Here is a 27,485-nt window from a genome sequence, read left to right on the forward strand (position 1 = left end):
GTCATCCCTGAGTACTCTGCGTTGGTGACTTGTGAGTGGATGGGCGGGTGACAGAGTATTTGGTCGAGGCGCACGTGTAAATCATATGGGGACAACTAGTAGTATTCCCTCATTTCGGGGTGTAGGGCTTGCCAGCTATCTAATAGGGACCAGTGTTTAAGCCACTGAGTGACGACCGCTGCAGCTGCTATGACAGGAGAGGCTGGCAGTGGGGGAATATGACTGGTCTAAGTTTGGGTTTAGGATTTAGTTGAAGTCCTCCCAATGATCCATGGGATGTGTGTCTATCTAGCAAGGATGACTGAAAGGCAAGCCACTAACTAAGGTTTGTTTTTCTATATTTGGTGCATAGATGCTGCCTAAGAGGAGGGGGCAACCATCTAATTTCCCCCTACCAGGACAACATACCCTTCAAGGTCTACTCCATGGCAGTGATAAGGGCCCACAGGTTGGACCCATATGAGGGCACCACGAGTGAATCATGTCTAAGTACTGCAATAGCATTGTCCACGCCAGTGCTTCTGCAGCCGAGCAACTTTCCCTGCTGCTATGTGTTGTTCTTGAAGGAATACAACATGATCATTGCGTCTATTGTATTGCTATAGAGCATGTCGCTTGTGCGCTGTCCCATGGACATGGCATGTGATTATCTACAGCCTGGTCATGACCTCTTATACTCGGGCTTAATGGGGGAAGGAAAGGGAAAAGGGAGTCAGGAGGGAGACCAGGAAGGGCCACAGTGCCCAGAGGTGGTGTTGCAGGGGACAGGTTAGGTCAAGGGCAGGTGCATGTCACGCCGTATGACCTTTCTAACTTGTATAACAGAACCATCAACTCCCTTCCCAGACAGCCACTCCGGGGTGCAAAGCCACACAAGGAACTCCAGCCAGGGTGAGTGTCCAGGGGGTGATCCAGGCTTGGCGCAGGAGAGCTGTCAGGTGCGTGTATCATGGAGAGACCATCGGGATGGCGCAGTGACCCATTGTGACTCTATAAAGTGCAGGAGCAAGTAAGAGTTGCATCAGAACACTCAAAGGTGGTATGCAAAATCTTACTGTCTTGGACATATGTGCGGTCTCATACAGTTAGTCTGCAATCTTCATACTAGTGTATTTGTGGTCCGTAGGGTAACGGCAGAATATTCATGGTGAAACTACATGACAAGGTGGTGCGAGTTAACAGTGGCTTGTGGCACGGGGTACCATTGCTTCAGTGCTAGGTGTCACGACTCACGTGCTGCTTGCGCCTGGAATTTGCAGATCTGGTGGCGTGGATCTTCAATGTTCGACTTCTGCCCAAAAAGGGGCGACTCTTTCTGGTAGCCACGGTGCTGTAGGCAATGGAGACGCCAAGAACAGGCCGTGCCCTTCAGAAAATAGCGCCAGAGGGAAAAAAACCCTTAGGAAAAGGGGAAAAACCTCCAAACAGGAAGATTCCTGGAAAAAACAAGAACAAACAAACAGGAATCCAAAAGGAGCAAAAGTCAGGAAACACAGAATGCTGAAATCCAGAACCAAAAGGGGAGGAAATCAGGAGCGAAGACACTAACTGAGCAGAAAGTGTTGCAGCGCAAGGAAATGAAGAAAACACAGCCCTTATATACCAAAAGACAGGAAGTGACCCACAGGAAGTAAAAGGACACCATATTAGACAGGGAGAGGAACATAGAACAAAACAGAATAGAAACCATAGAGAATAGGGAACAATGAATGCTGGGAAGAGAAAGGTAACCTGGGAAGGGAAGAAGACATAAAAAAGGTACAACAAAAAGACCCCAGAAAGAAGAAAAGAAAGAGGACAAGAAGGAAGAAAGAAGAACAGGTAAGGGGGGTCAGGAGACCCCAGCAAGGCGGTGGAAAACGATAGAGCGAGGCCCCATGCAATGCCTGGGGCCTCGAAAAGTGCATGAAAGGCTGGGGGCGCGCCGCGTTTTAGAAACGCGCTGTGCGGCCCCAGCCGAACGCCCGGCTTGTGCCGAACATTCGGCTCGCGCCGCACCACGCGGCGCGACAGTAGGTCCCCCTCCCGAAGGGCCAGGTTTGAGAGGAAATAAACGTGAAAGCGTTGAATCAGGCGAGGAGCGTGAACAGAAGATGCATCTTCCCAAGTGCATTCACTGAGAGGATAACCCTTCCAATGAATCAGATACTGAAGGCGTTTGTGAAAAAGACGAGAGTCACAAATTTCCTGTACTTCATATTCAGGAACATCATCCACGAGTACAGGAGGTGGACAAGGAAACTGACGTGAGTAAGGGTCAGGCACATAAGGTTTAAGCTGAGAAACATGAAAGACCGGATGAATCTTCCATGTATGAGGTAAGTGAAGACGGACAGTGACAGGATTGACCAACTGAAGAATACGGAAAGGCCCATAGTAACGAGGTGTGAACTTATTTTGAGAAAGACGTGAGGGTAAGAATTTGGAGGAGAGCCAGACTTTATCTTGCGGATGATAGTCTGGATTGGTAGCACGTCTCTTGTCAGCAGCCTTCTTCATATATCTCTTGGTATGTAACAAATTCGATCGAATTAGTCTATGGATTTGGAGAAGGCGTTTGGAGAAATAGGTAATAGCGGGTAGAGGAGAGTTGGATTGTGGAGAAGTAGGAAAAGAGGTAGGATGAAAACCATATGAACAGAAAAAGGGAGTGACCTTGGAGGCACTATGGACTGAGTTATTGTAGGAAAATTCTGCTATAGAGAGGTAAGTGTTCCAGTTACTTTGGGTAGAATTGCAAAAGCATCGAAGATATTGCTCTAGTCCTTGGTTCAGACGCTCGGTCTGGCCGTTGGTCTGAGGATGGAATCCTGAAGACAGGGCTCCATTAATATTTAGTGTTTTACAAAAATGCCTCCAAAATCGGGAAATGTACTGAGGTCCTCTATCAGATATTATGGTATGTGGAAGTCCATGGAGACGGAAGATATGATCAATGAATATTTGACTTAGTTCTTGAGAAGTGGGTAGCCTTTTCAGGGCAGTGAAATGAGCCATCTTCGTGAAAGAATCCACCGTGACCATGATGACCCGGTTTCCTGCTGATGGTGGGAGTGAACACATAAAATCAGTAGAGATGGTATGCCATGGGGCCGGTGGAACAGGCAAAGGCTGTAGTAATCCTGCCGGTCTGGTATGGGGTATCTTGATTTGGGCACATATGGGACAGGCCTGAACGTATCTTTCCACATCCAGCTTCCAGGTAGGCCACCAGAAAAATCGTGAAAGAAGTTCTTGTGTGGCCTTGATGCCTCTATGACCAGCTACAGGTGAATCATGGCACATTTGTAATGCCTTTTCTTGCACCTTGTTAGTGGGGAGGAATATCAGGTTTTGATAATAAAAATATCCTTGTTTCTTATGTATTAATGGTCTTAGTTCTTCAATGTTGTGGTCCGATAGGTTGGCGTATTCCAGTTGTACTTCTTCCAGGAAAGACTGAGCCACTCCAATGATCTTACGGGGTTCCAGAAGATACTGAGATGAGGAAGGAGTACACTCTGGATATCGGCGAGACAGAGCATCAGCCAGAATGTTTTGAGATCCAGGAATATATGTGATAAAAAAATCGTACTGACTGAAGAAAAAGGCCCAGCGGGCCTGACGACTATTCTGGCATACAAAATTTCGTAAACATTGTAGGTTACGGTGGTCTGTCCTCACCTCAAATGGTTCCTTGGAACCCATCAGAAACTGTCTCCACTCAAGGCAGGCTGTTTTCAGAGCCAATAATTCCCTTTCCAGTACAGAATAGTGTTGTTCAGCTGTGGAAAGGATATGAGACAAGTAGAAAACAGGATGTTCAAGACCATCATCCTCTTGTCATTGGAGTAAGACAGCTCCGATGGCTCTCTCAGAAGCATCAGTAACGACTATAAATTGTTTGGTGGTATCTGGATGTCTCAAGATGGGGGCTTGGGTGAAGACTCTCTTTAATTCTTGAAAGGCTGCTTCAGCCGCCTCAGTCCAGACAAACCCTTTCTTTAAATTTTCCTTTTTTAAGGTGTGAGTTATGTGGCTAGTCAGTCTGGCAAAGTCTAGAATGAATTGTCGATAGAAGTTTGCTAACCCTAGGAAACATTGTGTTTCTTTTATGGAAGAAGGAGAAGGCCACTCTAGGATAGCTTGTACCTTTTCTTGATCCATAGCTATGCCAGTGGGACTTAAATGATAGCCCAGATATTTGACTTCCGTCATGTCGAACTCACATTTTTCTGGTTTGCAAAATAGTTGATGAGCACGAAGTCTTTGAAGAACTTGTTTCACATGGGAAGAATGGAGTTCAGGATTTCTAGAATAAATAAGAATATCATCTAGGTAGATCACGACTGTCTGATTCAGAAGGTCTGAAAACACTGAGTCCATAAATCTCTGGAAGATTGCGGGGGCGTTAGTGAGACCAAACGGCATAACCCTATATTCAAAATGGCCAAATGGAGTCCTGAAAGCTGTCTTCCATTCGTCGCCTTCTTTTATGCGTAAAAGGTGGTAAGCTCCTCGTAAATCTAATTTAGTAAAACGTTGAGCCCCTCTGATAGCTTCTAGTATGTCCCTGATGAGAGGCAAAGGATAACGATCTTTAATTGTTATTTTATTCAGACCTCGAAAATCCAGGCAAGGACGAAGATCCTTTGTCTTCTTGGGCACAAAAAAGAGAGGAGCCCCAGCCGGAGACGACGATGGAACAATAAGACCACTCTGTATATTTTCGTCCAGATACTCTTTTAGAACTTCTCTTTCGGGTTCCGTGAGAGAGTACATCCTCCCAAAAGGAACAATTGTGCCGGGTTCCAATGGAATAGCACAATCATATTCTCGATGTGGAGGTAGCACAGGTTTAGACGGTTTTTGGAAAACATCCTGAAACTCCAAATAGTGGTCTGGGACCCCTTGGACCGTATTAATGGACATACCAGTGGCACCTTCAGTATCTAAGGATCTTTTCGGAGACCAATACTTGTCGGAAGTAAAACAGTTCTCATGACAAAATTGCGAAGACAAAGAAACTGTCCGGGTTACCCAATTTATATACGGGTTATGTCTGATGAACCACGGAATTCCAAGAATGATGGTATGGTTGGGGGACGTGATAAGATCGAAGGAAATGTGTTCTTGATGGTTTCCCACCTGTAGACTTAACATCAGGGTAGTGGTGTCTACAGGACCCGAGGATATCAAGGATCCATCCACGGTGTGTACCTGTTCGGGTACTTCTTTTGCTTGTGTAGGAACTTGGTGAGCAGCAGCCCACGTCTTGTCCATGTATATACCACTAGCACCACAATCTAGTAATGCCATAGTCTTTTCTTGACGACCGTCAGGAAGTTGTAACAGGACAGGAAAAATGAACAAGGCGGTTGTATAGTCATTAAAGGAGCTGATGGAAGGTATAGCTGTAGATCCCGTCCCCTCCCTTCTTACAGAGGACGGGAGGTGGCGTTTCCCGAAGGCCTGGGCGGACGTACAGGACAGGTACGAAGCATGTGACCAGCAGAACCACAGTACAGGCACAACCCTCTCTTGCGTCTGTCTTCTCGTTCACTAGCAGAGAGCGGACCTCGGGTAGTATCCACCTGCATGGGTTCCCCTTCGATGTCTCTAGCAGGAGTGCGAGGTTCCTCGGAACGCTGTAGGCAAGCTCGTGAGCTACTTGGCTGGGAAAACCCTCTACTCCTTTTCTTTTCCGATCTCCGTTCCTGAAGACGATATTCGATGGACAGTGCTTGATCCATCAGGCCACGAAGCTCTTCTGCTCTGGTAGAATGTACTAGTTCATCCTTTATTTCTTCTTTGAGTCCTCTACGAAATAAAGTTACCAGAGTACGTTCCACCCAAGTGGTCTCTGCCGCCAGCTGACGAAAACGGGTTATATATTGCAGGACGTCTTGCGAGCCTTGTTGGATGTCACATAGGGCTTCTTCAGCAGAGGCTTCCAATCCAGGACGGCTAAACATCTGTTTGAAGCGACTCACAAAGGTGGAATAGTCCGACAATACCGGGTCGTTGGAGGACACCATCGGGGTTGCCCAGGCCAAGGCTGGACCGGATAAGGCACTGATAAGATAACCCACCTTGGTCCTGTCGTGGGAGAATTGGGTAGGTCGGAAGGCGAAGTACACTGTTAATGCATCCAGGAACTCGCGAAGCTTGGTTGGTTCACCAGAGAAACAAGGGGTGGAAGCGGAGATAGTTGGAACATCACTGGTGCGGAGAGCCAAAGCCTGTCGTAACGCAGCATTTTCATTGCGTAGTTGTTGCAATTCCTGAGCTTGTTGCTGAATCGTGGTCAAAAGAGATTGTTCCGGATCTGCAGCAGCCGCCACTGAGTCATCCATGGTGTTTGAGGACGTCGGAATGGTTGGGCGCTGCAATCTGTCATGACTCACGTGCTGCTTGCGCCTGGAATTTGCCGATCTGGTGGCGTGGATCTTCAATGTTCGACTTTGGCCCAAAAAGGGGCGACTCTTTCTGGTAGCCACGGTGCTGTAGGCAATGGAGACGCCAAGAACAGGCCGTGCCCTTCAGAAAATAGCGCCAGAGGGAAAAAAACCCTTAGGAAAAGGGGAAAAACCTCCAAACAGGAAGATTCCTGGAAAAAACAAGAACAAACAAACAGGAATCCAAAAGGAGCAAAAGTCAGGAAACACAGAATGCTGAAATCCAGAACCAAAAGGGGAGGAAATCAGGAGCGAAGACACTAACTGAGCAGAAAGTGTTGCAGCGCAAGGAAATGAAGAAAACACAGCCCTTATATACCAAAAGACAGGAAGTGACCCACAGGAAGTAAAAGGACACCATATTAGACAGGGAGAGGAACATAGAACAAAACAGAATAGAAACCATAGAGAATAGGGAACAATGAATGCTGGGAAGAGAAAGGTAACCTGGGAAGGGAAGAAGACATAAAAAAGGTACAACAAAAAGACCCCAGAAAGAAGAAAAGAAAGAGGACAAGAAGGAAGAAAGAAGAACAGGTAAGGGGGGTCAGGAGACCACAGCAAGGCGGTGGAAAACGATAGAGCGAGGCCCCATGCAATGCCTGGGGCCTCGAAAAGTGCATGAAAGGCTGGGGGCGCGCCGCGTTTTAGAAACGCGATGTGCGGCCCCAGCCGAACGCCCGGCTTGTGCCGAACATTCGGCTCACGCCGCACCACGCGGCGCGACACTAGGTTGGTTGCAGCTGACAGCACCTGAACCTGCTCCTCAAGGGCCTGGGCCAGTGTGGAAGCACCCTCCAATCAAGTCCTTCCAGCGCTGTGTTCCCAGAGTCTATTCCACCAGCCATGTCTAGCTGGTCCAGGAAGCTGCGTTGGTGTGGCTGGAGTCTAAGATTGATAGGGACTCTGTTCTACCCAGTTCCAGGCATCTGCGGGCTCCGTGAAGAAATAACTGGTCTGATTTACTAATACCTTTAGTTTAGCCGGAAACCGCAATTACTACTTAAGTCCTGCCTGTCGGTTGCTTATCTACTCCCAAATAGAATGCACAGCGGCACTGTAATGCTACAGTGTAGAGAGGAAATAAGAAGACCAGTGTATGGTCGATTAGTAGTGGTGTTGCAGACCGGGCTACATGTAGTTGGTTTCTTTTTCTCCAAGGTTCATGAGCCTAACCACTACCAGCCTAGGAGGTGACCCTGGCAGCGGGTGGCGCGCTGGTACTTGGCGGGGACACTCCACAAGGTAATGAGCTGACAGATGCACAGGTGTGACAGCTTATGCCAACCATGTTTCGGAGAAAGACACTAGGTCTGAGCCATCTGCTCCCTCGGGGAATCCAGTGATTCGAAGGTTGTTGCGGCGGTTGTTGGTGTCTCATATTCAGTCAGCTCAAGTTCCTGATGACCTAGTGAATGAGCTCTCCCTGGACTCAACCACACCATCATTGACACGAGAGTGGGAGTCAGCAGCTGAGTGGGGGCTGTGTCGTAGGGGTGGTGGTCTTCGAGGAGAAGGTGGCCGGAGGAGGTATGCTGCTGTATGATAGTTGTCTGACAACCGCGGACCTGCCTGACCCCTGGCCCACATCTGGTGCCCTGCACCAGGGAGGCACAAGCAGTCTTGGTGGTGCGGGAGGTAGGCTGTGCCGCTATTCTCAGGTGTCTGCTCTAGTCAAGGACAGAATAGGAGGACCTCACATGCAGTCTGTTGTAGGGTGGCAGGCACTGTCTGTGTCAGAGGGACATAGGGAGAGGCTGCAATGGCACTAATCCAGTGCTGTGTCATGACCTGCTACTCCCCCACATCCCTCCTGCCCCACACACAATCCAGGTGTGACCTCATAAGTAGTTCTGACACCTCCCCGGCCCTTTGGTGTGGACGATGGAGCAGTGAGGGGGACGATGATGACAATGAGATGGCCAATGGTGAGGATAATAGGCCTTCATCACTCCCCAGAGACTGCCACGTTGTGTTGTTTCCGCCCACAGCATCGGGGACCCACCTGCTCCCAGACCCTGTTGACTGGGGGTCTAATGCACGTCTTTATGTTTTGATGGTGAGGCGGGTGGTGAAGCCAAAGTATGTGTCCCAGAGTGCAGCCCCCAACCACTGAACACAGATCGAGGGTATGGGAGAGAATACGTTGCCAATGAGGCACAGATAGAGCAGGAGGGGTGAGCAGCAGATAACCCACCCAACAGTCAGACCACCTGTGTCTATCAGGGCTCCATGTCAGTAGGCCTCAGTAGTAGATTTAGTCTGGATGTGTGGGCATTCTGATATTATATCAGGCCTAGCCACCCCTCCCTCCAACTTCCAGGGCTGCTGATTAGGCGAGAGGAGGTCGAACTGCTGGGTATAGGTTGGGCTCCAACCAGTCCCAGCAAATGTACTCACTGTGACCCTGGATGGTGTGGAGGGGTGCAGGCTTTGGATCTTCTAGCAGGGGGTGAATTGATAGGCAGCACAGCTTTCAGATCTCGTGGGCGCGATCCATGGGTCTTCCTGCATGCTCAGGTGTTTTCTCTGGCGCATAGGCAGTGTGATGGTGGCCATGTTGGGGGCCAGTACTCGGCCAAGTCTAATTGGAGGGTGGGGAGGCCTCCCCAGGGTGTTGTTTCAGGAGGCTAAGGCATAAGTTGCAACTTATGCCTTAGTCTCCTGGAACAACACAACGTATGCCTTAGCCTCCTGGAACAATGAAGAGTGCAGGTCTGGAGGACCTCTCAGGCCTCGATGCGCAACTCTAGCAGGCCCTCAACAGGGGCCATGGGGCAGCACGCAGATGAGCCTAGTCCAGCAGTGTCGATGAATCGCCTCCGATGTGTGGCTCTCTGCCTGTGGGCCATGGGGACAATGTATCTTCTCCCACAGGGGCACTCGTGATTGGTCCAGGTCACTGGATTGGTCAGGCCTTCCCTGCAGTCTTAGAGCTCCGGTTCAGGCCTCACAGGCACGGCATATCACATGGGGACACAGGTGGCCGATGGCTCGATGACTCAAGCAACGCCGGGAGATCAGCACAATGTGGGCTGTCGGTGCCGGGGCAGGTACTGCCTGGATCACTGCGGATGTTGCCAGACCCAGGGTTGTGATGCAGAGCAGACCTAAAACACATCCGCCTTCTTGCCATGGCTGCCCACGCCCCACATACCTGTCCTGAGTTTTCTATCTATTATGGAAGATTTATAGAAGGATATGGTAATTTTCAGTTTCGGCTACAGACAGCTTTAGCTGTCTACAAATATATACTGTTTCCAATACATAAAACGTAAAGTGAGCTTTGGGTCAGCACCTTTCTAATGACTGGATGGTGTTCATGTCTGTCTCATTTGACGTGATTTAATGGCGTTTCGCCATACTTTTTTGTGTATATGGCTTTTGATTTTGGGAGGCAGTACAGGGTCTATAACCTTCCTTGTCTCTCTCTCTGTGTAATAAACAATCATCAAAGTCCCATGTTCAGGGTGTGGGCTGATGCCGCACTGGGCCCTGAACGATGATCGTGACTGCATAATAATACTGCAGTTGTCAGTGGGGGGGTGGGACGCCAAAGGGTTGCTGTTCCTGGTAGCGGAGACGGGGATGGCCATTCACTGGCTGGAGTGGGGCCAAGCGGTGGTGCCCATTATAGACTCACGACAAGGAGGGCACATCGGCACCAGGAGAGTTGGGGGGAGGCAGGCCGCTACCCCGAGCGGAGACAGGCGGCGGGCGGGGGGGAGGGGGTGAGATGGGGGGTTGGATGTGCCGCTCGCTCCGAGCCAAACCATAGCCAGCGTGGTACACTTTTGGTTCCCCCACTAGATGCTGGAACAGAGGGATCCCATTGCGGCAATGCTAAGGTGGGCTGGACATACAGGAGACACCCCTTTGCAGAGAGGCAGACCAATCAGCGCCCCAACACGGCTGGCCCTCTGCCCCTGGCGGAATATGCCACTTGATCAACCTATCTGGTGGAGAGATTTTCACTATAAAGAACTGCAGCTTGCGGGAACCCGGGGGCCCCCGGAACTCTGGCAGACACCTACGATGGGGAAAGTCAGACACAAGAAAGACCCTGAGAGGAGGGGAGAGATCATTGAAGATCCTCCGGCAGCATAACACAGCAACCCACATATACGCGCTAAGTAACACACTGGGGATCTTTCCCTCTAGGACATCCTTCAAGCCATAGCTTCCTCTCGGGAAGCCCTAAAGAGCAAAATCGATTCACTGGTGACGGATATGGTCATACTGAGGGAAGACCACCGGCGCCTTGCAGAAAGGGTCTCCACAACTGAGAAAAACATTGCGGAGGTCATGCCAACATTATCAGAAATTGTGCAAGCTGGAACAAAAAATTCATACTTTGGAACAGAGAGCTGAGGATGCTGAAAACAGGTCCAGGTGCAATAACCTCTGAATAATAGGGCTGCTGGAATGAGTAAAGGGGAAAAATATTGTAGACTATCATGAACGCTGGCACCGAGACACATTGGCAGGAGAAGGCCTATCACAATTTTTCACAATTGAAAGGGTGCACAGGGTCCCCTCATGTCCTCCTCCGCCAGCACCCCTCCTCCCAGAGACCGGCCATAGCAAGACTTTTGCATTACAGTGACAGAGATTATATTCTGGAGCAAGTGCAAAAAAATGAAGACTGTAGGGTGGACAATAGAGAGGTCCAAATAGTCCCAGGCTTTTCGCGAGAAGTACAGAAGCAAAGATCCACCTTCAGAGAAGTCAAGACAAAACTAAGACAAATGGGGATCCCTTATAGTATGATGTTACCAGCTCGTCTCAGAGTGATGACGCCTGAGAGAACCCAATTCTTCCACACACCAAAGGCATTGGGACAATGGCTTGACGCCCATCCCTTGGCAGACATGGGTTTGCAGCTCCACAGAAGATCGCAACGTAATCCCAACAAGCAACAGCCTCCATCTAAAGACCAGCAGACTGCTCCCTCCAAAGCTGAAACTCTGCAAGAACGTCAGAAGGTAATGGAGACGGTGGCTTCACTGAGTGGCGGGGGCAAAGCCCCACTTCAACGAATGCAGAAGATGAGGACAGGGTCCCAAAGGGGGCTTTGCCCTCCCTCGCCGGCAGGCTAATACGAGGTGAACAATCCTGGCGCACCAGGCCTGAAGGGAGCAACCTGAAAGCAGACAGCCACAATCACAAACTCTACTATGAGCGAGGCACTGACTCCGAGGGGGATTTGGAAGGGGAATGGGAGGAGAATTTTTCAGTTAACATTACTATAATGAAGATATATTGTTATAGGCATGTAGTTGCCTTATTAGTGTGAGACAATGATGATATTGTGGTACCATTTGAGTTGACATGACAATTTGTGGCACATGATACCAATACAATCTGTTTTAAATAAATGTAGAACTTTAATGTTAAGATGTCCTTACAGTCACTAGAGTCCAAAAGCTATTTCCACTGTGGGAGGCATAGCAGTACTATGGGGAAACTCAGAGTACAGATACAAATACTGATATTGTATTTGGGGCATGGGCACAAATTGAAAAATCACTTATTAGTCGGATTTTTCTTTTTTTTTTAAATAAGGCAAAGTAACTTTTAGAAAGTTATGTTTTCGCAGTTCCAGGAGGCTAACTGCATTTGGTCTCTAACTTCTTGCAGCCAGTAATTAGCCTTGAACAGGTGTAAGTGTAAAATGCCTCATAGGAACAAACAGACGGACTTGAATGTGCAGAGGTGACCCTTTCAAAACCCCACAGAATATGTACGACATGGGCTGGTGGCATCATTTTTGGTTCTACAATATCAACTCCTGCTTGGCAGGTCAGCTGGGCTCTCATAAAACACATGGGGCACTTTTGAAAGGAGGGAAAGAACAGGATGCCAAGACAATTTTTGGGGATACACTGTCTTCATTGCTCAAGGACTCTGTTTTTGTCCTTCTAGACACTCCCCACACACACCTCCAGCAATCACAGCTCATGTTTAAAATGGCCAAGGAACTTTGCCATCTTGAAAATGCCCATAGTGAGAAGGATTGGCCCCAGCAACTTTTACCTAATTGGTTAAGGCATGCTCATGAGTCATTCCCACCTACTAGCTAGTGCCAGGCATAAACAGGTCACCTTCCGGCACCCTCTAGTGAATACTCCAGGACCCATGGAAGATAAGAGGAATTCGGCACAATAGGGTTTGTCAACAATTTATTTTTTGTGAATTTGACAACACTGTTATATTTGGACATTCCTTTGGACATTTGGCGACCTGAGAGGAGCCCTGAAGAACTGGACCTGCTCCCTCATGTACCCAGAACAAAGATATGGATCCAAGGGTCAGTTGGCTGATCTCCTGTTTAAGCTACAGGGATACAAGAAGCTACAATAGACCTTTTTCTGGAAGTATACAGATGGCCAGTGGCGTGTTCTTAGAATAGTGGTGATCTCTAGGTACCTCCCCTGATATCCTGGGAGAAGTGTACTCCTGTGGTGGAATGGAACTTTAAGGCTCCTGCTCATGTATGTATGAGCTTTTTCTCATTTGACACATCTGGCCCGAAGTCAGAAGGTAAAATCATTAAGCAGGATGAACCTGGTCATGGTATCTGACCCGTGCTCCATTTCAGTCAGCTTCAAATTGAGCCTACATCCAGGATCTACCACAACCATTGACTATCATTGGCGCTTTGTGCTTTCTGGCACTATTTTTACTTAAAAAATTGTAAAGTCATATCTCTGGGCCCCTTTTTTGGATTTGTGTCATTTTGTTTATTAAATTGTATTCTATGCTTCTAATTTGTTTGGGACTTTTACTGTTTTGCATTTTAACTTTATTACTGTTTTGGTACTGCATGAACTTTACATATTGCCCTAAGTTAAGCCGGTCTGCTCTTTGCCATTGCTACCAGGGGGTTGAGTTCATGTTCATTTAGTGATTATGAGGGTTCACACTGACAAAGATGTGATCCTTGGTGTGGGTATGCACCATCACAGAATTATAATCCAATTTTTCTTTTTACAACCACCTCTCAAAGTGTCACAGAACAAGAAGGAAATTAGTTCCTGCTTGTTCCAGATGAATGGATACAAATAAAAAGATTTACAAATCCTTCAAATGATTTAGAACAGATTAAATAACTACACTAGTACAATAGGTCTATCACAGTGTACAGTGTTAACTTTATTAAAGGGAATATTTTTTAAACATGCACTATTTCAATTTTTGCAGTAAACATACAATTTAAATCATACTGAGTGAGACCTACCCTATGAACATCATAATGAAGTCCGCGTATGGCAAAATTTGGATTATATTCATACTTCCTTAGTTCTTCAGGATACTAGAGTAGAAAAGAAAAATTTTAGTTAAAAATCTAGCACAGATTCTTCAAGTAAATTACATACATGAAATAAAATCTTCTTTAGATTTTTTCAAAGCTAGGTAGGATCCTAGACAGCTTTAAGTAACAAAAAAAGACCTTGTCCTATGAACAAAGCGCACTAGCTAGGCCTGAATGTTGTAGTCACACCTTAGACCCTCCTAGTTATACGGAGTCTAAAAATTTTAAAGTGCTGCACGACTTAATGCACTTCTCTGTGGAGTCAATGAAACTAAGCCAATCCAAGTCATTATAATGAGCAACATTATTTTTTTTTATGTATCAGATTCTTCTGATCTCAACTGGTGATTGATTATCAATCAGATATAAATTTGATCAGAAGAAGAAAGGGGGAACACATCAAGAAAAACAGTTAGTCATTGTGTTCAAATTCGGCAGCTGCACAAATCCAGACATAGAGGAAGGAGGATTTGCAGAAACCGCAAGAAGTGGTGAAAATGTTTATTTTTCTGTTTTAAATTGGAATGCCTCCACAGTCTACAAACAGGTGCAACACAAAACATGACCTAAAACGTATGAATAGCTTTGCTCACTGAAGAAAAATATTGTTATGTAACAAGAAGTGTGTAGGAGTAAATATTGGGAGTTATTTTAAACGAAGAACCATACTGGAAACCCAAATAGCATGTCTACCTAGTTGATAACATTCAGCGCCAGCCTTTAGCATGCGCAAGCTGGCACCAGACTCAGGGTGCCTATATTCTGAGGGACTCATGGAGCTGTGTGCATTAAGGTTATGCCAACAGCAGGGGCGTGGCTTAGCGCTGCACCAAAATGGTGGCCTTTTAGTTCAGCTCTGCCGGCCAGACCAAATATCCTGTAAATAATCCCGGCCTTTCACATGGGATCAGCCAGCCGCAGGACATAAAATGCTTACCTTTCCAGCAACCCAGCTTGAAGCGGACGCGTCCAAGACCAGGCACCACGTTGGACGGGCAAAAGCTGGAGGAAGACTTCCTGCACCTAGGGCTTCTGGCCTCCAGGTGCGGCGTGTGAAGGTGGTGGGCTATACAGTGCTGGGTTAGGGCGGTCTGACTGCTGTTGGGGGCCTTCAGTGGTGCTGGACGGGCAGTGGATGGCCAAGGACGCACATCGGCACACACGAGTTTAGGACCCGACCGCAGCCTACCACTGCACGTCTCCTCCACCGCAGAGAAAAGCCTTCAATACATGGGAGATATTGCTCATGGCAAACATGGACTGCTCCCGTGTGAGATGCATTGGCTGTCCTCATCTGCGTCATCATGCCCAGTAAGTGAAATCATTTTTTATCCTTACCTGGTAGACTGGATTACCAAGACCAGACTTTGACACAACTCTATGATCAAGTGCGTTGCCTCACATAACCAGCATTCTTCATTGCACAAACTCTTCATTAACTGGTTTTCAGCACAGTGAAAGACATTACTTGCATTACAGACAGGGATACTATTGCTGGTTATCTCCCAGGCCTGCTCCACTGTGCTAATACCCCTGCTCAATCTTGCTTGCTTATATTAAAAATCAGATGCCCTTTCACAAAACAAATGGGCAAAACAGACGCCAAGGAACAGCTCCTTACCTTTAAAACCAAACGACAATCGCACCTGACAGCACCACCCACTGATCAGATGCTTGAGGCAGAAGGAGACCGGGGAGACCTCCCCCGTGCTGAAGACATTAAGTTGATCCTACTGCAAGTCTCACTGCTACGGATTACAAACTGGACTCCCTGACCAGACGCATGGATGACATGAAATAAAGCATGGATCAACAACACACGCATCTAACAGATGCAGAACAGTGTATGTCCAATGTAGAAGAGGGGCACCTTCAGCAGGCCAAAGCTCTGACGGAGGTAAACGTGGAGCTGTGCAAAGTGCAAATGAAGAATGAAGATTTGGAAGTCCAGTCTAGGAGGAATAACATACATATCCTTGGTGTTCCTGAAAGTCCAGCGATGGGGTGCACCGAAGACAACATTGAAAAACTGCTCCTCACGTTATTTGGGGCTGAGAATTTGACCCAGACATCTGTGATCGAGAGGGCACATAGGTCTCCAACTCCTCGGCCGGTCCCTAGAGCCCCTCCCATGCCCCTCATTATCAAGTATTTGAATTACAGAGACAGAGATCAGGTGCTTCAATTGGCCTGAAGGCAAAAGAGATTCAGCATGAAGGGATGCACTCAACTTTCTTTCTTGACTTCACACAATCTGTACAAGATGCATACAGAAAGTTCCTTCCAGTGAAAACAAACTGCAAAAGCGGGCATAACATATGCCATGCTCTACCTGGCACAATTGCTCTTATCTTTGGAAGGAAAGCCAAGGATCTTTACGTTCTCAACTGCAGCACTGTCCTTTTTGAAAAAACATCCTCCTTCTCAGGCAGCTTCCCACCTCATGGAAAAACAGATGATGCATCGTCCCTAGACTAGGTGGAATGACAGCTCATCAATGTCACATATGCTACCTAGGGTATTTTCAGTCAGACTTGAGGACCACTAACATATCATCACTGGAAGTGATGTAATCAGGTACGGCATAGATCCCATGGGGGTGATTCAGCTGTATTGCACACTATACTATATTGGCTCGATCTCACTGATATATCTAGAGTACTGCTGACAGCCTTTTCTAATACCCATACTTTAATGACAATTTTGCTGGTCGTCACTACCTTACCAGTGCTCTGACCGCCCCTCTGCTTTTGGTCATGGTATGTAAAGTACTAATGGATGGTATGGATAATTTGCTATTGTGTTACAGATTAGATCGTTCATACTGTTCAGGAGTGTCACTCGGAGATAAGGTCCTAGAGTGAGAGGGGTAGTTGAGGGGTGGAAGGGATCAAATTTATCAACTGAAATGTACGTGGTCTGAACAACCTCTGAAAATGCTGCCAAGTCCTCACTTACCCAAACAGCCACAATGTGGACATCATTTATTTACAAGAAAAAGACATAGGGGGTTATTACAACTTTGGAGGAGGTGTTAATCTGTCCCAAAAGTGACGGTAAAGTGACGGATATACCACCAGCCGTATTACGAGTCCATTATATCCTATGGAACTCGTAATACGGTTGGTGGTATATCCGTCACTTTACCGTCCCTTTTGGGACGGATTAACACCTCCTCCAAAGTTGTAATAACCCCCATAATGCCAGGTAGAGGGATGGGTTTACCCACCTCATGGGGCCCCTATCAATACTTTGCTTCTTACTCTTCCTACTCCAGGGGGGTAGCCATCATGATCAGGAAGCAGGTGCCATTCCAACATCTCCGGACATTAGCCGATCCAGATGGATGGTATTTAATACTACAAGGCCTAACTGGATATACACAGGTTACAATACTTAATACACATGGCCCTAACATGGATAGCCCCAACTTCTTTCGTACTGTACTTAATGTATTAGTTAATCCTAGCACTATAATCTAGGAGGCGCGGAGGGAGACCACAATTTACTACTGGACATTGACTTGGATTGCTCTGAACGTCTTTGAGTGCCGCCTCACCAGAGCCCATACTGTGTTACTGGACATAATGGCACAGTTTTACATGTTAGACATTTGGTGTACACTACATGGTGTAGCATGCGAGTACATGTTTCATTCTTCGGTTCATGACACCTCCTCACAGACTGTCTTCTGGGTGACATTGTGAGATGTGGTAGGCTGGACAAAGGATATTAGGCATTTACCCAGAACCCTATCTGATCACTCCTCAGTGATATTATTGCTCACCCTACCTACTAACTGGGCGCAGGTACCACCATGGAGACTTTAGCCTAAGGGACATGGAATCCTTAAATCGAATAGAGGCAGACTTGTACAGCTTGAAACAGAGGTTCATAACCCGGAACTCCGCTACGAGGAGTCCAAGGATCAGAGCGTGTTAGACCCCATGCAGGCCCTCCGTTTGGAGTTTCAGGACGAGGATGAAAGGTGAAATTCACAAGTAAATATTCTCAAGCTAAGAAATACGGGGGAAGGAGACGGCCTGGGACACACACTGGCAATGCTGCTTAAATCCAGATGAACTGCCAACCATTTCCATACTGTAGATAATTCAAATCAGCACCTAATGTATGAATCTAAGGAGATACTGCAGGAATTTATTGCCTTCTACCAGGAACTTTACATGTCTCACACGCAGCTTACCCCTGCAGAAATGACAACTTATCTGCAGGGCTTACCTTGGCATGGTTAGACCAGGAGGAACATAAGATCCCCTGCCAACCCCCAACTTTTATGGAGATTAAACAGGCCAGTAAACAACTAAATAATGGAAAGGCACTGAGAAGTGATGGCCTACCGGTAGAGTTTTTCAAAATCTATGCTGAGGAGCTGGCACCCATATAGATATATGTATATGACAAAGGATTACAACTGGGCACTTTGCCCCTGGCAATGAGGACTCCATCATTATGACACTTCTCATGTCAGACAAACCTCCAAATAAATGTGAATACTATCACGTATTAATACTGACAGCAAAATTTAGGTGAAATCGCTGGCAAACCGACTGCTTCCACAAATGCCCAAATTGATCTGACCGACAATCTTGGCTTGTTGTTTGCCCTTACACACCAGCTGAACCCTAATATACCAGTCATTGTGACCTTTTGAGATGCCACTAAGGCATTCAAAACTGTTAATTGTCCTTTTCTGTTCACGGTACTAACCAGAATCGATCTGAGTGGGGCATCTCTGAAATGGGTACAGTTGTTATATACATCCCCTCCCCTCTGGCCAGGCCATGCTTAAATACTAGTTTATTGAGACCTTATGAAATAGGCTGTGGCACGCAATAGGGTTTCCCCCTGTCACCACTTGTTTTTGTCTTCACAGTAGACCCCATTACGTGCACCCTATGTGAATTCCACCATGAATGGGGGTTACACACTACCATCCGTGTATGCAGATGAGTGGATGAGTCGAGGACTCAGCTGTAAAATTGAATCCCATTATACAGGAAATCGTAGACTTCTGTTGATGGTCCGACCTAAGGATTAATTGGACTAAATCAATCATGGTCCCTTTGATGGAAGCCACCACCAAATCAGAAACCCTCTATCAACTGCAATGGCAGACTGAACTGATTAGATATTTAGACATGCTTTACCATACAGATATCCCAACCACTAGCAGGGTGCACTATGGGCGTTATATGGAGACTCTACAATCTCAAGTTGACAAATGGATCACCCTCCGGCTATCTCTTGCGGGTCGGGTTGCTCTAATGAAAATGATAGTGCTGCCTAAGTTGCTATATCTATTTCTTTTTTTTACCCAACTACGCTCCCTCATGATCAAACTAGTGTGTGTAGGCAAGCAACCCAGGATTGGGTGGCGCACTCTGCAGCTTCCGTACCACAAGGATGGGTTTGCAGCCCCCCACTTTGAAGTTCACTATCTGGTGGCAAAAGTACAATTTATCAACCATTGGTTTCACATCAGCAGGCCCCCCCCCCCATGTTGTTACTGAAGGAGGCCTAATGTCCCCCACCCCTCTCCAGGCATCCCCTTACACACAACTCACTAGACCAACCCAGGAAATTCATAGAGTACGGTGCACTGTTTGGGCCTGGAATAGACTAGCCGCTCTGTGTCAGGTATCCTAAATATACTCCATGCACCTATCCATCCGACACTATCACATGTTACAATTAGACAGCATCCCTAAGGTGATACAGTCTCTGAAGAAAAGACATATCACAATACTGGGAAAATTATGTCTAGGCCATAACTTTAAAACATATCGCGAATATGTGGGGGACTCACCAGCCACTATGCTAGTTGTTCTCACTTATGAAAACCTCACATGAAGCATCTTTTATATGTTCCTAGAGGAACCCCCAGAATGGTCAATCATGACCATCCTACTCACTAACCCACAGCCTTATTAACGCATCTAAGAATTATATACTGCAGCACTGGACTACCTGACCCTGGAGCCTTCTAGGGCTCGCCAGGCTTAGGTGGGTTATCTGGTACAGGATATAACAGATGACCAATGGCAAGTTTGCTGCCAACAAACCAAGTAGGGATCCTCCCATGGTAGATATTGATTGATTCATCATAAATATCTACATAGAGTGTACCTTTCCCCAGTAGATCTTGCACGCTATTATCATAATGCTGACACTAAATGGAAAAGTTGTGGCACTAAAGGTACAGGCTTTTTTCATTTAGCATGGACTTGTCAAGCGGTGGGCATTGTTTGGTCTCAACTTTTGACGGCACTACTTGAAATGACAAATCATATTCACTCCCACCACAATAGTGTAGGGATATGTTAAGGAGATCCCAAAAACATTTGGGGAAACGCAGAGTGGCCATGAGATGGTAGCAGACTCGCCCCAAAATTTCAGGACTGGCTGAAGGACATGTCCCTGTGTGAAGAACGGTCAGGGTCTTTTGCAGAAACTCTGCCACCGGCCGCTCATCCTCAAGGATTTTTGGGACCCTTTGAGATCCCATTTGTTAAAATTGGACTCGGACTAAGGGGGATGTCACATCTGCGTGTTCTGAGATGGCTTCAACCAGAAGTACTGAAATGTTTGATTATCATATACGAAAGTGGTGCCATATATCTGACTAGCGAGCTGTTTGAATTCATTGTATATTTGTAACCAATGTCAATTCCTTACACACCGGATATTTTGATTGAAAACTTTGTGTAATGTGGAAGTGAGCTTCCTTAGTTTCTTTTCGCAGCTGTTATGTCATGTTTTGTAATGCTGATATGCTCATTGTCTTGCTCTCGTTATCCAAAACGTAAAAATTAAATTTTAAAAAAAATTATGCCAACAGCAGCGCCCTTCTCATATTGCTCCAGCCTTTTCCTGGTCTCTGCCTGTTTGTTACTTTCTGATTATACCACAGGCAATGTTTGCAACACTTTGTTTGTGTTCAGGGGGCAGCCGCTGCTCCTCCAGGTACTGCCCAGTGGACACAAAAGGAACCCCTTGCTGCCTCATTTAATTTACTACCATCAGCAAGGGCACCAAATTTCTCTCCACTCACGACCAGGGCGCTATCTTACCAAAGACATGTCCCAGGCACTTATCCTTGAATACAGCTTAGTGGGCCTCCTGAATCTGGTAATGGTATTAGGACATCAGGTTATTTGTCTCTGTGTTAAAGCTACTATCCACAAGAAGACCTGATGCTCTCCTAAGCAGGACTGGGACAACGCCACAAAAATCACCCTGCAATTGTAGGCACCTAATGCAATTAAAAACTTCAATTAAAATTTGGTAGGAAAATGAAGCAAGCTCACAAGATCAAGTATTAGTTAAAACATCCCGTGGATGGAGCTAGCAATTTAAAGTAATCTAACTTCTTACTCAGATCTTGGACTACCGAAAGTCAGCTTCCTGGCCAAACCAATAAAATTACAGGTCTACAAGACAGTTCTCTAATAGCATTGATGGATTGAAAATAAGATATGCCTCAGGCAGTGCTCCCCTAAGCTACAAATAAGAAAGGTGTTCTCAATAGTGAGCTAGCCGATTTGAAATGTTCACCGTTAGAAGTGTCTAACCAAGCACAAGTGTTTAGTTAAACTCCGTATTTCATAGTAAAATAATCTAAAATCAATCTAGATCAGGGATTAGACCTGAGAATACGTGTAATGTTAGCCCTGGGATCTGGGCTAGCACACAAGGGGGTTACTTTCTGTGAGTGGGCCAGCAGGCCTTCACTCCAGTGTCCCAAATAAAAAAAAGGTCTGGTCACACCTATGAATTCACAAAACACTTTACACTGTGACCACCGCCCTACATACTAAACCAACAACAGGGATAAGAACACAGTCAATAAAATGAGGGCCTGCTTGGTCCACCCTTCTAGGTCAAAGGACTGGTCCAGGAGCTCACCCTTGTGAAAGGACAGCCCTAGGCCTCTGCACACAGACTAGATTAATGTGCAGCTATCCCCAAAATCAACAAGCACTGGCAGAGCCAATAGGTTTCACCTATGCTAAATCTATTGCTTTGTCATTATTTTTAACATATTGCCAGCACACATATTGGAGAGCAGGGGAAGGGCGGGTGGGATGTGAAAATCATACTGTTCTTAAGTGCATTCCAACTGACACGGACAACAGATAAGACTAGCTGGGGATGCATTCAGCGGACTACCACTTTAATAAACGTCAAACATAAATGAAGACGTTCTTTGGCATGTTCCACTCTATCAAAAACATATTGAGTCATTTGCACCCTGGAAGCCTGTTTGCAGCTTTTTGGCAGACTAACAATAGGGTCCCAGCTGCTATGAACGTTCATGGATTCAAGTAGACAGTTCGCGAGGGGGTTCAATCGAACATGGGCAGAAATGTTTACTTCTGCTGCACAGCACACCAGCTGGGACCCCTTACTCGCAAAGTATAAACATTAGAATATAAAGATGTGCAAGTTCATATATGATTCAGTCAGGAAACCTGCATTATGAAGTGGGGCAGAAGAAGTATATGTGAGAAACATGTGTGTCACTAATGAATATTCAGAATCTGAGTGCGCACCCATTTTGTTCCTATACATGAGCACTAGTCACACTTTTGGCTGTAGTTGAAATCCACAAGACAAAGAGCAGAACTGTGGGTCTTATTCATGTCTATATGTGTAAATGTTTGCACCACCTGAATTGTGCGCATGACACCCGAGCGCTTTAGAGTCGGGTGCCCTTTAGATGCCTGGTGCTGCCTCATCGTCATTAGAAATAAACACACCAGCATGAATGTTCATAGCACTTGAACTGCGTGCCTGACACCGGAGAGCTTTAGACTCCGGGTGCCCTTTACATGCGGAAGCTGGGCCGTTCATTAACCAGAAGCATCACAGATTAACTAATTGTACAGTGTCCACCCCGCAAAACTGTTGGTGTTTTAAATGCATCATATCACAATTAGGGTATGGAGAATAATGCCAAAAAAATGTATACTTTAATTAACTGCGGGAGGATGGATGGAGGTGACTTGCTTGTCACGGTGGCTGCCTGCTGCGGAGGGCAGGTCGGGGATATAAGGGTGTCCTGCAGCTAGCGATGCCTCGCCCTCCCTCCCATCCCCCTCTCCTGAGGTGAAGCTGGTGGAGGCTGGTGGAAGTGCCAGCGAAACCGCCGGTATAAATGGGGGTAGCAGGGGGCACTAGGGGCCCCGAGGTCTTCAAGGAGGGGTGTTACTTACAGATCCTGGTCGGCACTTTACCTCTTTGTCGGCTGCTGCCAAAGCACTGACATACCGAAGTCTGCAAAAGTATCAAGCATGCACAGGGCTGGATGCCGCCGCCGAAACACCTTCTGTGGTCCTCTTGCGGCCGGCAGCTGGCTTCAAGCAACCTCAGAGACTCCAACGGGGCTGGGGTGCAACGTTGCCAGCATGCCTCGCTCCTCTCACTGGATGGAGGGTCCACAGGGGCTAGGAAGGCCAGGTCTGCGTCAGAAATCGCTCCCCACTCCCCCAGGCCCACGGGTTTTCTCCCGCAACCGCTGTGAAGCAGCGAGGCAAGGCAGTGCCGCCGTGACCAGCAGAGGCAAATACCGAGTGTGTGTCCACGTCCACGGCTTACTACGGCGGATTCAAAGGGAGATCAGTTATCACTACACATACAACAAAAGAGTTTGCAGAAAACAAAAGATACAAGAAAACTACACTCAAAAGCAACAATTTACATATCAGTGAAGGAGTTTATTATTCATGTTATAGTTAATTGATACTTTGAAGAGCGAAGGAGATGTCATAGGTGGAGCAGTGTAAACACGGAACACATCAGTTTGCGGGCATGGAATGACAAAAGTACCTCAGAAGCGCAACACTACTAGAAGGGCACTGGCTGCCAGCCAATCAATCATCGCTAGCCAGAAAGGGTACTTCATTCAAACTTCAAAAAACAGACAAAGCTGACGAAGCCAAGGAACGTAGAGAGGAAGTGCAGCCAGATGACGTCAGAGACTGCTGCTGACTAATTAGAAGCAAGAAAAACAGTGACCAGGGAATACTACTAATGGTAAGTGAGGGGAAGGCTGAGGGTGGGCTGTAAGCCCCTTCTAAGATTTTTTTTAACACAAAAGATTTTGCCACCGGCAAGTGCTGTGCAGGCGAAACCTAAAAACCAGACAACCAGATACTTGCAGTTAGACACTCTGGTCCTTGGAAACCACACCATGCAAGGGAATGCCCATCCCATCAGTGCCCAGCTTTAGAAACCAAATACAACTCCACATGTATCAGTGACAGACCTTTACGACATTACTAGGAAGTCAAAACTCATTCTTATTCTCCAACGCACCATAAGTAAATCCGTAAGACATTCAATTAGCTGTCAACAAACTGTAATCAGAGAACACAGCAAGGTACGGCTGTTTTTCAAGGAGATGTCGGGAAGGGTCAAGTGATTAGAACTTTCAGATACCTGACCCAGTGTTGCATGATCGTTTTCAAAATGTACAAGCTGGTTTCAGGAATGAAAGGTCGGAAATGTGTAACAAAATGCTGTAAAAATGTATGAATTACTTATCTGTGAGAAGATGAACAATAACAGCAAAAAAAGGTTAACCATTCGCAATGCAATTACAATTATTACAATACACATACTTTCCAAGAGGCAGGTTTTTAATTTTGATATTACCCTGCACAGACGAGCAAGAACACAGGAAATGTTTTTCTTTGGTCCACCCTATTTTCTCAAACTCACTAACGCAAAAGTGGGATGTGCCTTGAAGGGGGGTGGGGGGGGGGAGCCCAGGATCATTTAATTTAAGGTGGATCAAAAAGAGTATTTCTATTTCCTCAGACTCATCTGCTAGCATTTTTGGTGATTTGCATTGATTGTTTTCTTGCATCGATTTCATTTGCTGCTTTCAGCAGTTGGCAGGCATTTATTTACTGTAGGGCAACCCAGTCTAAAGGTTACAGCTATATATAAAATGGGTGTAACCAGATCCACAGCAATACCGAAGAGCGTAGTACAACTCGCATACTCAAAGCCTTCGCAGCCTGTTTACTTACAGCGGATACGTGGTGGTTAAAAAAAAAAATAATGACAATTCGCCAAAATGTAAAATGGTGCTGATTTTAAACCCAGCATTTAGTGTGAACAACCTGTGAAACTATAACCTGGTGCTCCATCATCTACCTTGTGGCATTTGGACAGTGGAAATGGTTTGAAATTACACAGAATAGATCCAGCATATTGAGCAGCGAACATCCTTCACACACATAGAACATCCTTCACACACATAGAAGGGTTAAAGCAAGGGCGACCGACCCTCACAACACAAGCACGGCCAAAGCAAACTATGCTCTTTAACAAGTATTCCTAGTTTTTTTCCCCCTGAGCTTCGCCCCCAGGGCAACACTTTCTGCCATTCAAAATCACTACTTATCAACCCTTCCCAAAAGTACTTGAGGAATTTACAACTTTCCCAAATATACTCCAGGACTCGAGTTAGAATAGTAAATAAGCCTCCTGGAATATTTGGTGAAACTTGCTCTTTCTCCAAATATTCTAGGCTGGAAACAGAATAGTAAATTTGACCTTCCAGTTTCAAGGCAAGAAAGAAGAACGAGATCTTTAACAGGAGAGGTACCAGATGTCAGACTCCATCTCCAAAGCAGGAACAGCACTGGCAGTAGCAGGAATATCATGTGATAAACACCAAGCATGTAATGTACCACATCAATGATCCCAGCCTACAACAAGCATTTTCTATGCAACGGGTATCTCATTTGCTCAAGTTAGAGCTTTTAGCGTTGGAAAGAAAAAAAACGCAGCGCGATCGCACTATGTAAAATGTTGCGCGTTCGCGCTGCCTGAAAAATAAACAGATAAAGTAGTCCGGACCCCAGGCTGAAAACATCGAGCCTTGTATGTTTTTAGTAGTTTACCGGTGCTGTGTGGGTGGGCTAAACACCGGAAAAGGCATGACGTATGGATGCCTTTCACAAATGAAAGCAAGCGGATTTTAAAAGGCAAGCCCACGAACCAGTGTAAGTGACTGACGTGACATGGGTGTGGTTTGAAGCCCAAAGAGAGATTGCAGAATGGACGGAGTGCTTTGTGCTCGCCCATAGAAAGTGCCCACAATGAGCATGAAAGTAAGAACATTCATGCTTCAAAATAACAAACCCTTCGATTGGCGGGTACTTGTTCAAAATTTGGTTCTATTTGGAAAGCAACTATCTGGCTGATTGAAATGGGTACCTACTGACGGGAAGATTTTTTGGTTGCCGCCAGTGGTGGCTGGTGGATTTCAAAAGTGGTGGGGCAAAATGGTTCGGGCCGAGTATAATGCGCTAATTAACGCAGCAAGCAAGCCCAAGTTGTTCTCTCACCTGGACACAAATGATGTATTTTGCCTGATACATTTCGAGAAATCCTACTACTTTTATTTTTTTTTATTTTAAACAAAGGGTGCAAGTTTTACCCTTCTCCATGCACGATACTACATGCACAGACTCAAGTCTCACCCTGTACGCAGACACGCAGCTCTCTCTGCCCTCACTCACCTGCAAAGATCACCCTGATCTCACACAGCAACACTGCTGTCACTGCACCCACACAGACACACAGCTCGACCCTGCACCCACACAGGCACACAGCTCACATTGCATTACAAGTATACATCATTGACCGACACCATTCACCCTGCATTTACAAAGATACATTCACATAGACACCACTCTCCCTGCACGCACCAAGGCACACTGCTCACTCTGTTCTCTCACAGACACTACACGTACCCTGCGCCTGCAGGCACCCTGCGCAAACTGAATTCATACAGGTAAACTGCTCACCTTCCACTCACACATGTACTCCGCCCGCACACTGGCATACTGCTCACCCTGCAGTCTGAAAAGGCACTCATCAAGCATTCCAGTATTGTCATGGTCTGGATTGAGGTAGGGCAAGTTCTGGGGTATGGAAAAAGCTGCTTCATGTCAACAGTTCATGGGATCCTGGATCCTGTCGCAGGTTTTACTGTTCAATAACTGGTGACTGCAATAAATGCAGCTTACCAAGGTGCATTTGTTAAAAGTCAGTCACAAGGAACATTGAACACATGCAGTTCTAAAAGGTGCATTTACTAAATGCAGCCCCCTGTGGACAATTAACAGGTACTTTGGAGTATTCAAAAAGTGTGTATGACTATGATGAAGTCAATAAATAATTGTGGCTTTTGAAGCATTCTTTAAGGCTCAGTGAATTAATCACTCACTGTTTACCAATACAATGAACCAGAGGTTACAAATTCAAATAAAATCCATCCAAGGCCAGACTTTCAGCCTTCTGAGGTCAGTAAACTGAGCATCACAAATTAGGTTATAATCACATATGTTATTTACATTAGTCAGGCATGCATCATTATATGAAAATATTATGCAGAGTTCAGAGCATTGTGGAGTGCTTCTCTGAGGTCCTCAATTGTATTGAGGTCTTCACGCACACTGATCATCATGGCCAGACCGAAAAACAAAATGTTCAGGGCAGTCCCACACACTGCAGAACGCTGCAAGTGGAATCAGGCTAATGGGGCCTGATTAGGTAATGGCAACCCTTCTCAGGGTCGGACTGGCTTATATGGCTATCACGCAGTGCCTGGCAGGCCGTCTGACAGGTCAGTGTGTAGGTCAATGCTTTGGTTGTTTGTGGGTCTTTCTAAGGCCTGCTAAGCCACTTTTTAC

At 46.3% G+C, this 27,485-nt stretch overlaps 1 protein-coding gene across 2 annotated transcripts in view; it reads right to left on the reverse strand.

Moving 5' to 3' along the window:
- The window catches only part of NT5DC3 (5'-nucleotidase domain containing 3), a 390,067-nt gene that overhangs the window by 278,132 nt on the left and 84,450 nt on the right, over positions 1-27,485 (reverse strand). For both annotated transcript variants that reach the window (XM_069228992.1, XM_069228993.1), the window contains exon 3: positions 13,678-13,752. In XM_069228992.1, coding sequence (XP_069085093.1) covers positions 13,678-13,752 — 75 coding nt within the window. The remainder of the gene's footprint in view (positions 1-13,677; positions 13,753-27,485) is intronic.

Source organism: Pleurodeles waltl, chromosome 4_1 (genome assembly GCF_031143425.1).
Source record: "Pleurodeles waltl isolate 20211129_DDA chromosome 4_1, aPleWal1.hap1.20221129, whole genome shotgun sequence".
Classification (NCBI taxonomy): Eukaryota; Metazoa; Chordata; class Amphibia; order Caudata; family Salamandridae; genus Pleurodeles; species Pleurodeles waltl.